Below are 12,240 nucleotides of genomic sequence, written 5' to 3' on the forward strand. Positions count from 1 at the left end.
AGCCATTCCTACGCATGCAAATCGAATCGGCTCGTCTTTTGGTCGAGACGAAACCCCTTCGCGCATGCCATGTCGCATCCGTCGGGTCCGTCGGGGCCCGTCCGTCAGCCGGTCGACTCGTCCATGGCATCGTCGCCGCCCTGCCCCGCGATGGCCGCCGATGACGGGCCCTCCTTGTCCTTGCCGCTTCCCAGCAGCGAGGCCAGCCGCTCGAGGCCCTCGACCTCGGCCTTGTCTGCCTTGGTGCCCCGTCCGTCGCCCTGCCACTCGCCGTCGCGAAGCTCTCCGTGAGGGCCGAGCTCGAGTCCGGCGGCGCGCTCGAGGTACTTGCGCGACGAGGCTTCGATGTACTCGACCCGCTCGCGCCTCCACGACTTGCTGCCCTCGGCCAGCTGCTCCCCTTCGGCCGCCGTGCCCAGGTCGGGTTGGATGGTCCGCAGGGAGGCGGAGAGGGCGCGCAGGGCTTGGAGCTGGGAGAGAGCAAACTCGGCCGTCGTCGTGATCGGCCGATCCGCGCCGCCCTCTTCGAGCCCGCCCTTGTTGCGGAGGAAGGCGAAGGGGGTCGGGTCCGCCGCCGACTGCGCGCCGTCCTCCTTCTTCACCTCGGGCCCGTCGCCCATGCCGAGCGCGCTCCTGAGCTTGCCCAGCAGCGCATCGTTCCTCGTCCTCTCGGCCTCGAGGGCAACCTGCAGCCTCTGGCTCTGCTGCAGCTTCCTGCGGAGGGCCGTCACCGATTCGCTCGTCGGCCGATCGGGGTGCGAAGCAAAGTCCAAGCCCTCGTAGTGCGCGAGGCGCATGAACGGCCGGTCGTCGGGGCGGACGTTGAGGATGTTGCGCATCGTGTAGAGCTCGAAGAGGTCAAAGTTCTTGTCGATGGACGCATTCAGCAGCGTCTCGAGCTGGTGCGTGCCGTTTTCGATCTCGCGCTTGGCCGCCTCCTGCGCCGCCGACGCGTCATCTTCGGCCGCCTGCCTGGCGCCCTTTTTGGAGAAGCCGAGTTTCTGGGGAGGGATGGAGAGGAGGAGTCGCTCGACCGAATCGAGGGCGCGGTCGGCAAGGACGTTGACGGTGTTGATGATGTCGTCGATGAGGGCCTGGAGGCGGGGTTAGGAGGGGCACCGTCAGCGGTGATGACGATGACGGCACGGCACGCAGGGCGTCGACGCAACGTACGGCTGGTGGGTAGCTAAAGTGTTCCGTCAGGAGCTCATAGTCGGAGGCTGCAGGCGCCGACATTGTATGTCCCGACACGGGACCGTCTTTGCCGCAACGCGACAAGACGCGTCTTGCCAACGGCGGCTGGAAGCGCAGGGTTTGCGGGCGATTTCGTCGTCGGGGCCGCGTCACAATCTGCACGGAGGGGGGATATACGACGTGGATGGAGGAGGCTGTGGGATGGAGTATTGATGAGAGGGCCTTTGACAACCGTATCGCGAAGACGTACGCGGTGTGGTGGTGGACAGCTTGATAATATCAACTGTTATATCGGTACATGCGCGTTCTAGCAATTAGTATAGCATCTACATGTACTCCATACTCTGTACAGTACGGAGTAATATAGTTAATAGTTGCACTTGATTAGGCGCGTCTCGGAGTTTGCAGTACAGTACGTATCTGCCGCAGCGAATACTCCGTACTGTACGGAGTACTCCGTAAGTAATTACAGCGCAGTTTATTGTCTGCCCCGCCTTGCCCCGCGCCTGTACTTGGTCGCCCTCAGCGATCGTCGGGGGACAAGGAGCGCACTGGGGGCCCGCCGAAGCGCTGACGGCAGCGCCTCACACCCGTACCATGTCTTGCAGTGTACTTGCCGGTACTGAACTGTACACCTACTAGGTACTCATGTACTACTGGCGATTAATAGGAGGAGGGGTTCTACTGTACAGTATAAGTAGTAAGTACTTGACAGCGAGAACTCGCACAGTACACTATAGTACACTATAAGTACAAGTACAGCTGATAAGTACCTACTAGGTACCTAGTAGTAATAATACTGTACGCACACCTACAAGAATGGCGCTGCCGCTCGGCAATATGTACTGTAGCATGTGCTTGTAGTTGCGGTATAACTTATTCCAGTGGTACTACTAATGCCGCCCCAGTGGTAATAATGCCGCCCCCAGTGGTAATGCCGCCCAAGTGGTAATGCCGCCCACGTGGTGCCGCCCGACCTCCAGTCTGCATGTACGTCACCCCCCGCTCACGACGACTTCTACATTTCTTCCCTGTGCTTGAACGAAACTGCCTCCATGCCAGTAGTGGGTACAGCTGCATCGGATAAAAGCTCGGGCACGATCGTCCCGTAGCCCCTCGTACCCGACGAAAGCTCGTCATCTCGTCCTCGACTCTCCGTACCCAACGGAACCTCGTCAACTCCCCGGCCCCTCGTCCTCGGCTCCTCATCCTCGGCATCGCAGCCATGTCGCAGTTCAAAGATATCATTAAAAACGGGTGGCACCCGGAAAAGGAGGGCACGACGATACGGGGCCAGGTGGTAAATCTCTCTCCTCTCGCGGTGCCCGTTCCTCTCTAAAATTTGCATCGCAGAGCGGGCTCGTCGGACGCAAGTCGGCCGGCAACGACCGCTCCAACCACGTCTCCCGGCCACTCTCCGAACTCAAGGACGCCTCGACTTTTGCCCCCCCTCCGAGGAGGGTAGGGACACCTGGCGCCCCGTCTCCGAGCCCTCCCATCAGGAGCCCTCCGGCGACGAGCGCGAGCGCGAGCGGACGACAGCAAGGCTCCGCTGAGCCGCCGCCGCCGCCACCTCGCAGGCCTGGCGCGGTGCATGGAAATGACGGCGAATCCTCCTCCGACCCGGGCGGATCCGCTTCCCGCTCTCTGCCTCCACGGTTGCCGCCGAGGGAGAATGCATCGCCGGGCAGTGGCCATCTGCCTCGAGGAGCGGTGGACAGGTTGGGCGCCGCAGGCGTCTCCGTCCCCGGTCTCGGCATCGGGCGATCTGGACCTGCCAGTTCGACGCCGCCCAGTCTCCCGCCTCCGCCGCGAACCGTGGGCGCGTCTGCGGCGATGAAGGGCGGTCTCGGGAGTCTCGGCACGCAGGTGAACGCGCTGCAGTCCCGCCTCTCCACGGCGGACACGTCGACGGGCGCCAAGGGCGGCTCTGCGGGCACCACGGGCGGCTCTACGGGTGGAGGCACAACCTGGGCGCAGAAGCAGGCGGCGCTCAAGACAGCTTCGGCCATCCACAAGGACCCCTCGTCCGTCTCCTTCTCGGATGCAAAGGCGGCGGCCAGCACGGCCAACAACTTCCGCCAACGGCACGGCGACCAAGTGGCCGCCGGCATCAAGAGCGCGAGCGAACTCGACCAAAAGTACGGAGTCAGGGACAAGGTCGGTGCCTACGCGTCGGATGCGGGTCAGGATGCGGGTCAAGCTTCAGGTCAAGGCCGTGCTGGGTCGGAGTCGGCCACGGCGTCGCTGGCGACAACCCTCGCCGGCGCCGTGCCCGGCCTCGCGGGGAAGAAGAAGCCGCCGCCGCCTCCGCCGCCGAAGAGGGCTGGTGTGGCTGCGGCCGTCAACGGCGACACGGCTCCCCCAGTTCCAACATCGACGCGGCCGACGTATTGACCCTCGCGCGTGGTTGGCTGGTGCACGGAGGCCCCGCCGTCCTTGCTGCGCATCGTGCGTTGGTCGGCTTCCACGGTCTTGATACGCGCACACATGCATGCCACGGCAAAGAAAAACCCCGAGTTGAGCATCGGAGAGAGAGGGGGGGAGAGCGAGAGAGCGAGAGCGAGAGAACGAGAGCGAGAGAGCGAGAGAGATGATGTGGGCGCGCGAGACTCGGCATCGTATACTTTTCTCTAATCAAGCGGCGGGGCACCATGTCCGAGGCGCTCGGAAACGCCGGGTCCATGTTCGCTACTCCAGATCCCTGGGAAAGCATGCGCGCATCCGCAGCCAGTGCCGAGTTCGACTTAGACCTTGACCTCCTTGAGACCGTGCTTCCAGACGATGACGTAGGGGGTGACACCGTCCTCGCGGTAGTTGAGGAGAACGACGCTGGATGCTTGTCAGCGGTGCAAGGCGCCCGTGAGGGTTGCCGGAGTGCATACAGGCCGTCGGGGTTCATGGACTCGCCCGTGTAGAACTCGAGGTCCTTGAAGTTGGGCAGAAGCTTCTCCTTGACGTAGGTCTGGGCACCCTTCTCAAAGGCCGTGATGGTGTCGGCCGACGCACCGCTCTCCTGGAGAGCAGCCTTGACGGCCTTCATGTAGCCTGATGACTATTTAGCGACTGCCACCCACGCTCGGGCAGACGGCGACGGCGGTGGTGGGTGCGCACCCTTGAGGTAGGCCAGGTAGCCCTTCTTGTCGAACTGGGTGCTTTGGAGACGGAAGGAGTGGACGATGTTGTTGACCTTGATGGCCTGGTCCTCCATGGCCTCCTCACCATCCTCGGCGGAGGCGTTGGCACCGGTGTCTACACGTCGACGGGACCTCGTCAGCGCTTGGTCCTTTCGAGCACGGCGCCGGAATCCTTCTCTCCGTCGGCACCTTACCAACGCTGACGGCCTCCTCGGTGATCATGGCACAGTCGGCCTCGTACATGACGCCATCGACCTCCTTGAGGTCGTACGAGTCGGAGATGATCTCATCACCGGTGAGAATATCCTGTTGTGTTCGGCCTCCGTGTCAGCATGGGTGCGCACCGATTGCCTCGGACGAACATTGGCGGGGTAAAGCGAAAGAGGGTGGGGGAGGAGGGCCGGAGGAGAGAGCGGTGGGCGTCTGCGACGGAGACAAGGCGCCATGGCCCGCACCGGGACAAACGTACGTTGTAGATGAGCATTTTGGCGGTTGCGACGGGCGACGGGAAAGAAGAGGGCGGGACGAGAGAGGGAGGGAGAAGTTTGCGTGAGGTTTGGGATGGAGGTTTGGAGGTTTTGAGCTTTGTACGGAGGTTGTAGCGGGCCTGTGGAGGGGAAAAATCAACGGCATAAGATGGTTGGTGGGGGGATTGAGGCCTCGGCCAATCACATCGCAGAGAGGGTTGAGAGCTCGAGGGCCCCCGCCAAGGCCAAGGCTGGAGTGGAAAATCTCCACTGGTTACGCTGCTTACGTAATGCGCCTGTCTCCGGGCCATGGGCCATGCGCACTTGCTTGTACTTACAACTACCGTACAGCATGCCTTGGTGTTGGAGACAATGTCGTCGTTTGGAGCAAGGAAGCATGATGCATGTACATGCACAGCACGATGGACTACATGCATATGGTCAGGATTCATCCGCGCGTAGACGAAGCGGGGGCTGAAGTTTGCCCTTACCTTGCATGTCAATCCGTCATCGTCATGCTCGACTGCAAGACGCCCTCACGCATCCAGGTCAATCCACAGCAGACACATGTACACGCAGGGGATGCATCGACGAGCGAGAGGGAGTGGAGCACAGATGTGCAGAATGCATCAAGGCATGCAGACATGAGCAGGCTTGAACGCGGTGACAAGGTAATGGTAAAGTAGACGGCCTGCTGAACGTGAAGGATATCGCGAGGCGTCGTGGTGTCGGGTATAGGGTAGCCAGGACTGCCTGCTCTTGCACGGCGCAGCCAGTAGGTTGGATGTTGCGCACGACAGGCGACCGTTTTCACCGTCGTCTAGACTGCTCGTGAGCCGATAGAATGGTCGCGGTATGGTGGCGTTGCGGAACATATGCCGCCGTTTGCTCGCTCGAGGGACGGCGATGCACCCAGTCAGGGTGGGAGGGTCATCGACATGAGCCTGTTGGGGCAGAAAAGGTGCGGCGTCATGATGACGACGAGATGGCATTCGTATTGGACTGCCAGACTGATTGGGCGTAAGTACCCTAGGTGTAGGTACGAAGTCCATGTACTGTACTCCGTACTCCGTGCTTGGTCGGGTTACTGTATTATTACTGTAAGCACACCAAGTTGTAAGTACATGTACAGCACTGTGGCCAAAAAGGGCACTGAGGAGAGTACTAGGCACTAGGTATTAGTCCGTACCTCACTGCACTGCAAGTACCGTACCCCCTTACAGTGAAAGTACACCTGCTGTACTCCGTACTCCGTACTCTGTAACGTTCCGAGCATGTGCGTTCAACTGACAAGGTGACGGCATGGCACGGCGACAAGGTGCCGGCATGGCACGGCGACAAGATGACACGGCGACCAGGTGACATGACAGAGGACGGAAGACGTCTTCCGAGTGGGCTGATTGTTGGGGCTCAGCGCCTGATGGCGGATACCTGGCAGGTCCCTGGAAATTCCGTCCTGCACGAGCCGTGAAAGCCGGGAGTCTGGTGTTATTACTGCAAGTACTCTGTACTTACTCTGTACTCTGAACTTACTCTGTACCCTGTACTCCATACTTTCATGTACAGTACAACCACTGCAAGTACGTACCGGTACGCTGTTCATCGACCGGCCAGCCGGAAAATGTACTCATTAATACTTACTAGGTACCTAGTAGGTACTGTACTTAGGACGACTCGCACTGCCACCGTTGCTCGGCCCCCCACTGGCAAACCCGAGCCTCCGACAGCCCTGACTCTCCATCAGCCAACCAAGCAACCAAGCGACCGGCCAGTCAGCCAACCATTGCAAGGCAACGCCACCCTGCCCTCGTGACTTGGTCTGCAAGTGCGTGCATGCAAGTACTGTACATGCATGCCAGTGCTGCCAACGCAGCGTGGACAAGTACCCTTGCGTACCGCATGCATGTACATACATGTCCCGGTACGTCACGGTAGGTAGTCTAGAGTGGCATGACTGACCTGGCAGTCTCCTGGTGCTCCAAGTACTAGGTACCAGGTGCCAAGGTATACCCGGCCACCGTATACCACCGGTGGGTACTGCAAGCCAGGGTACTGTATACCGGCGCACTTGAGTTGGCGGCGTAACCGTCGGAGCGGTAGGCAAAAACCGCCGACTCCGTCCTCCGGTATAATACCTGCAACGACATGTACAGCTACGGCGCTATACCTCCTGGCTCCATCCGTTCTGCATATACTGTACGTACCCCGTAACCCGTACAGTAAGTCCGTACCAAAAAAAGCTTCCCCTTGGCCCCTGCTTCGTCCTCCTATCCTTCTCCTCCTCCTCCTCCTCCTCCTCCTCCTCCTCCTCCCCCCCCTCCTCCTCCCTCTCCGTCGCTCCCTTCGTCGTCTTCCGACAACGCATCTCCGTGATTAAGACGGCAAAGCCTGTCTGCTCGTGCGCACGACAGCCCCCCCGACCTCGAGAGAGTTGTACCGATTGTTCCTCGACGCGTGAGCGTGTCGTCGTCCACGCGTAACCGTCGTCGTCGGCCGCATCCATCGCCGCCTCATCCGACCGCCCGCCGCCATCGAGCCTCGGGCTGCTCGCCCGCCCGCCCGACAAGCCCACCGACTGCTCGGACGACGAGCCCCGACGGGGCCCCGGCCGCCATCCGCCCGCCGCCGCCGCAAAGGGCCGCCATGGTCAACCACACGTTCGGTCCCGCCACCGTCGCCGCCGCCATGGCCAACGACACCCTCCACGACCGGGGCCTGCCGCCGCTTCCCTCGTACAGCCTCGAGCCGACGGGCGACGTTTTCGGCTGGATCTCGGACTTTTGGCTCTCCCTGCTCCTCCCCGTCGTCGTCTACTGGGTCATGTCCCTCTTCTTCCACGCCATCGACGTGCTCGACCTCTTCCCCCAGTACCGCCTCCACACGCCCCAGGAGATCCTCAGCCGCAACCACGCGTCGCGCTACGAGGTGGCCCGCGACGTCATCGTCCAGCAGGTGATCCAGGTCTTCACCGGCGCCGCCCTCGCCTTCAGCGAGCCGGCCGAGATGCGCGGCAAGGCCGACTACGACGTGGCCGTCTGGGCCACCCGCCTGAGGCTCGCCCAGCGCGTGCTCCCCAGCCTGCTCGGCCTGCTCGGCCTCAACGCGACGGCCATCTCCAAGAGCGTGTCCGTTTCGCACCCGCTGCTGGCCGGGGCCCTGGCCGGCGGGTACTACCCCTTTGCCGCCGCTTCCGGGTCGTCGGCGCCGGCCTTTCTGCCCTGGGAGCTGCTGGCCGCGAGGGTCATCTACCACCTGCTCGTGCCGGCCCTGCAGTTCCTGGTCGCCATCTTCATCCTCGACACGTGGCAGTACTTTCTCCACCGGCTCATGCACACGAACCGCTGGATGTACAGTAAGTCGCCGCCGCCCACCGCCGAGGCGGCATCTCGCTCGCGTGCCTTTGCTGACCGACGGACGACTAGCCACTTTCCACTCGCGCCACCATCGCCTGTACGTGCCGTACGCCTACGGCGCCCTCTACAACCATCCCATCGAGGGTTTCCTCCTCGACACCCTCGGCGCCGGCATCGCCTTCAAGCTCACGAGGATGACGGTGCGCCAGGGCACCTGCTTCTTCGCCTTCTCCACCGTCAAGACCATCGACGACCACTGCGGCTACTCCTTTCCCTGGGACCCCCTCCAGCTCATCACGAGCAACAACGCGGCCTACCACGACGTCCACCACCAGACCTGGGGCATCAAGGCCAACTTTTCGCAGCCGTTCTTCACCTTTTGGGACACGCTCCTGGGAACAAAGTACAAGGGCCCCCGCGCCGACCGTCTCGCCGACAGGAAGCGGCGCGAAAAGGCGGTCGACGCGCGCGCCGAGAGTCGATCGAAGCAAACGACGTGACGTTGCGGATGCAGATGACATCTGCCAACCAACACCTTTGCTTTCCGCACCGGCACCCGTCATCCCGTGCGTGTACAACATGTAGCTGCTTGACTTTATCTATGCCGCAAACCTCTTTTTTTTTTTTTTTTTTTTAACTTTTTCGTTTCCACTTTGTTCTGCTGGCAGCGGAAAGCAGGAAAGCCCCGCTGCTCGGACCGGGAGGAGGCGCATCCGACAACGCCATCAAGAGCGGTTTTCATCGTGTTCCCTTTTGCATTTCCCCCACCCTCTCCGCTCGCTTCTTTTTCTTCAGAGACCGTCCAGCCGCCATCTGCGGCGGCCACGTCTACGGGGTTCATCTCACGCACGTCGCCCCTTTGACCGTCTCCCTGGCAGACGAACACGCTTTCTTTTTCTTCTCGCATGCATGTTGGGATGGGTCCCCTTATTTTCTGGTCCCCGGCGTCGGATACGATTAGGTGGGCACGTGGGTAATGTCTGGTGCCGTCATGAGGCGTGAAAGAAAACGGGAAGCAAGCCTGCCCGTTGTCCCCCCCGCCAGCCGAGGGGACGATTCGATTCGCGGCGGGGGTGTTCTCGTCACATGGGCAGGCCCGAAATATGTAATTCATCGGGCGGAAGGAGAGTGGAAAGCGGTAGAAGAGGGCGGAGCAGACGGCGGGAGGACGTTTCCCGCCGGCGCCGTGACGGACCAGGACGGGACGGGACAGGACAGGACAGGACAGGACAGGACAAGCCTGACCCGTCAAGCGTTCGGACTCGGGAGGCACGCCGCGCGGCACAGAATGTGACGGAGGAGCGCAGCAGCGTCGTCCTCATCTGCCGTCGGCGCCGTCGACATGCATGTTGCCTGCCAAGGCGGCGAATCCGGCTGACGCTGGGCCGAGTCCAGGTCGCTGCGTCGTTTCCACGGCATGCCATTCGATGGATGCCTCGGAGGTCCGATGGGATGGATTGGGCTGGCATGGGACGAGATGCGTCGCCTCCGCATCGCACAAGCGAGGCAAAGGGGCCGCAGGTCCGACCGACAGCATGTAACAACGCCTCACGTCGTGAGACTGCATGAGACATGTACGAGTGACGATAGATGTACAGAGAACAGATGCACGTACGGATCGACGAAGCATCCTGGCGTGCCGTGATGTGGCGTGGCAGATTGGGATGCAGAAGCTGTTCGGAGAGCGCGCGGTGCAGGCGGGCATCTTCGCTCAGAAGTGGAGGCAGCAGTGGCGGACAGGCGTCCGACTGCTGGGCTTGCATCTGCATCTAGGCGTAGATGCATCCACCAAGTTGAAAATGATGCATCGAAAGCATGCATGCCGTCGTTTTGGGCATGAGGCCTCGTGGGAGGGACCGGCTGGCCGTGGCGGAGGGTGTATCCCGGAACCCCTTGCCAGCAGCGTAGCGGCAAGACCATCGAGGGCGTGTTCTTTCTGGATGTGCTCGTGAATGTTCGGAGTACATGTACTTGCTGTAGTTTAGCAGATGCAAAAGTACATCTAGCTACCGGCCCAAGACGACTCGCCTGCCGGGACATGATGGGTGGTGGATGGTGGATGGTGGATGGTAGATGGTGGATGGTGGACGGTGGAAGACGGGTAGAAGACGGGAGAAGACGGTGGAAGACGGTGGAAGACGGTGGAAGACGGTGGAAGGTGGTGGAAGGTGGTGGAAGGTGGTGGAAGGTGGTGCTTGTGGATGGAGAGGCGAGGTCGTGCGTGGTTGTATGAAATTGGTCCCACGGCAGAGAGGGAAATGTCGTCCATACACCGTACAGTACAGTACAAATACGGAATTTGTGCTTTTCATAGCTACACCGACAGACATTTACGTACGAGGACCGAGACGGCGCATGAGCAAGGACCGATACGAGTACGACCCACGAGCAGAGCGCATGCGTGCCTCTTGCTCCGCCGCCGAGGAGCTGCAGGCTGTCGAGGCCCAAAGTCATGGCCAAGATGTCGGCGAGGGTACGGAATAAAAGGGGGATGCCTTGCGCATGCCAACACCAGCACCTGGACACGTACGCTTCGTCGCGCGTACGGAGCGTCATGCTATTCATTTACCACTCGTATTCGTCGGATGCGAGGTAAATGAAGGGCAGAGCATCGGCCGTGGTTGGTTCGGTGCGCTGCCGCCGTCGCTTGCTTTTTCCTGCAGCACCCCCTGGAGGGTGCATGGACAAGATGGATCGGCATGGATGCGCGCAAGAGCTTTGGTTGCTCGGTGGCCCGCGAGTTGCGCGTGCTGTACGGAGTACGGGGCACTCGTGCGCATACCGTACCGTTGCACCGTGACGCTGCACGATGCACGACAGGCCAGCCGTTGCTGCTGAAACCGACTGTACATGTAATAATAGCGTACGGAGTACTTGGAGGTGCTTGCTGTAGGTGCGGGATTCGAATCGCCGGCTTGGGTGGGCGGGCACCTATTAGTACATCCAAGTACGCATGGGTAAGTACTAGGAACTGCACGGAGTACAAGCACTGTCTGCATACTTACAAGCAAGTACGAGCACACTTCATACTCGTAGATACAGTACAGTCATGATACAGTACAGCCATGATACAGTACGGTCATGATGCAGTACAGTAATGGTACAGTACGGTCATAATACAGTACGGGCATGATATAGTACGGTCATGATACAGTACAGTCATGATGCAGTACATCCAGTCATGATACAGTTACATGTGTACTCCGTACGTACTTGAGTATGTCTCCGTCCTTGCATACTACCTACTAATTAGGCATGTATTACCTAGTACAGAGTACGGAGTACTGTACAGTGTACATGCAGCGGCCTTAAGTACTGCATACCTGCACATCCCAGGTACAACTACCAGCTGTTTGGTATTTATTCCATGGGTGTAATGTGTCCTGCTAGGTGCTAGTACTTTACATACTTACTATTACCTAGTATTACTTAGGATGATGCGATGTGGAAATGGCCACAACCTATTACTGTACATGTACGTTTTCCGTACAGTATGTACTTGGCATACCTGCTGGCACCAGCTTGAACGTGTGAGGGGGCGGCAGCAAGTGGCCTCCATTGCAGCGCACAGTACTCCGTACGAAGCACATGCACATGGACGTCCATGCTCCGTACGACCCTACGCGACAATCTACAGTGTCGTATGTGTGCTATGCCTGCACGTGCATCTACGGTACGGTGTACATTGCATGGCTCATATGTTTACATGCATGCATTCAAGTTCCTGCAAGTTCGAGTCCGCTGCCGACTCGGTACGTGCATGGTCTGTAAGCAGGTACTGACTGACTGTACTTTGGTATTTGATGCCGATGTTGGTGCCGATGGGTAACCGTGCTTGTTACGTGTACTCCGTACTCCGTATTACTTGTAATCAATACATTGATTTTAATATCATTACGGAGTAATTAATAACAATATCATTACTGCGTACCTCCTCATTCGTACTGTGCCTTCTCGCAGGCCCCCAATGTGGCAGAAGCGGCAGGTCAGCGGCAGAAGAAAGAACAGCAAGCGCCTTCAGAGGACCAATGCGCCCGTCTGACTGCCTGCTTACAGTATTACCTGGCCTGCCAGTCTTGGTTGGCCTGT

General features: G+C 59.9%; 4 protein-coding genes across 4 annotated transcripts; 2 read left to right on the top strand and 2 right to left on the bottom strand.

The window, feature by feature from the left end:
• Positions 1–104: 104 nt before the first annotated feature.
• On the bottom strand, positions 105–1,236 carry DCS_03008 (uncharacterized protein; the record flags this gene model as incomplete). The annotated part of the gene is made up of 2 exons (XM_040800333.1): positions 105–1,094; positions 1,174–1,236. The coding sequence occupies 2 exons, from the start codon at positions 1,234–1,236 to the stop codon at positions 105–107; spliced, it is 1,053 nt and encodes a 350-aa protein (XP_040661216.1).
• A 946-nt stretch (positions 1,237–2,182) lies between these two features.
• DCS_03009 (uncharacterized protein) lies at positions 2,183–3,591 on the top strand (the record flags this gene model as incomplete). The annotated part of the gene is made up of 3 exons (XM_040800334.1): positions 2,183–2,258; positions 2,307–2,494; positions 2,548–3,591. 3 exons carry the CDS (start codon positions 2,183–2,185, stop codon positions 3,589–3,591), a joined length of 1,308 nt encoding a protein of 435 aa, XP_040661217.1.
• A 350-nt stretch (positions 3,592–3,941) lies between these two features.
• Positions 3,942–4,815, bottom strand: DCS_03010 (Translationally-controlled tumor protein; the record flags this gene model as incomplete). The annotated part of the gene is made up of 5 exons (XM_040800335.1): positions 3,942–4,026; positions 4,080–4,242; positions 4,309–4,446; positions 4,526–4,637; positions 4,801–4,815. 5 exons carry the CDS (start codon positions 4,813–4,815, stop codon positions 3,942–3,944), a joined length of 513 nt encoding a protein of 170 aa, XP_040661218.1.
• Positions 4,816–7,441: 2,626 nt separating this feature from the next.
• DCS_03011 (sphinganine hydroxylase Sur2) lies at positions 7,442–8,651 on the top strand (the record flags this gene model as incomplete). Its single annotated transcript, XM_040800336.1, has 2 exons — positions 7,442–8,150; positions 8,221–8,651. 2 exons carry the CDS (start codon positions 7,442–7,444, stop codon positions 8,649–8,651), a joined length of 1,140 nt encoding a protein of 379 aa, XP_040661219.1.
• Between the last annotated feature and the right edge of the window lie 3,589 nt (positions 8,652–12,240).

Source organism: Drechmeria coniospora, chromosome 01, assembly GCF_001625195.1.
Source record: "Drechmeria coniospora strain ARSEF 6962 chromosome 01, whole genome shotgun sequence".
Lineage (NCBI taxonomy): Eukaryota > Fungi > Ascomycota > Sordariomycetes > Hypocreales > Ophiocordycipitaceae > Drechmeria > Drechmeria coniospora.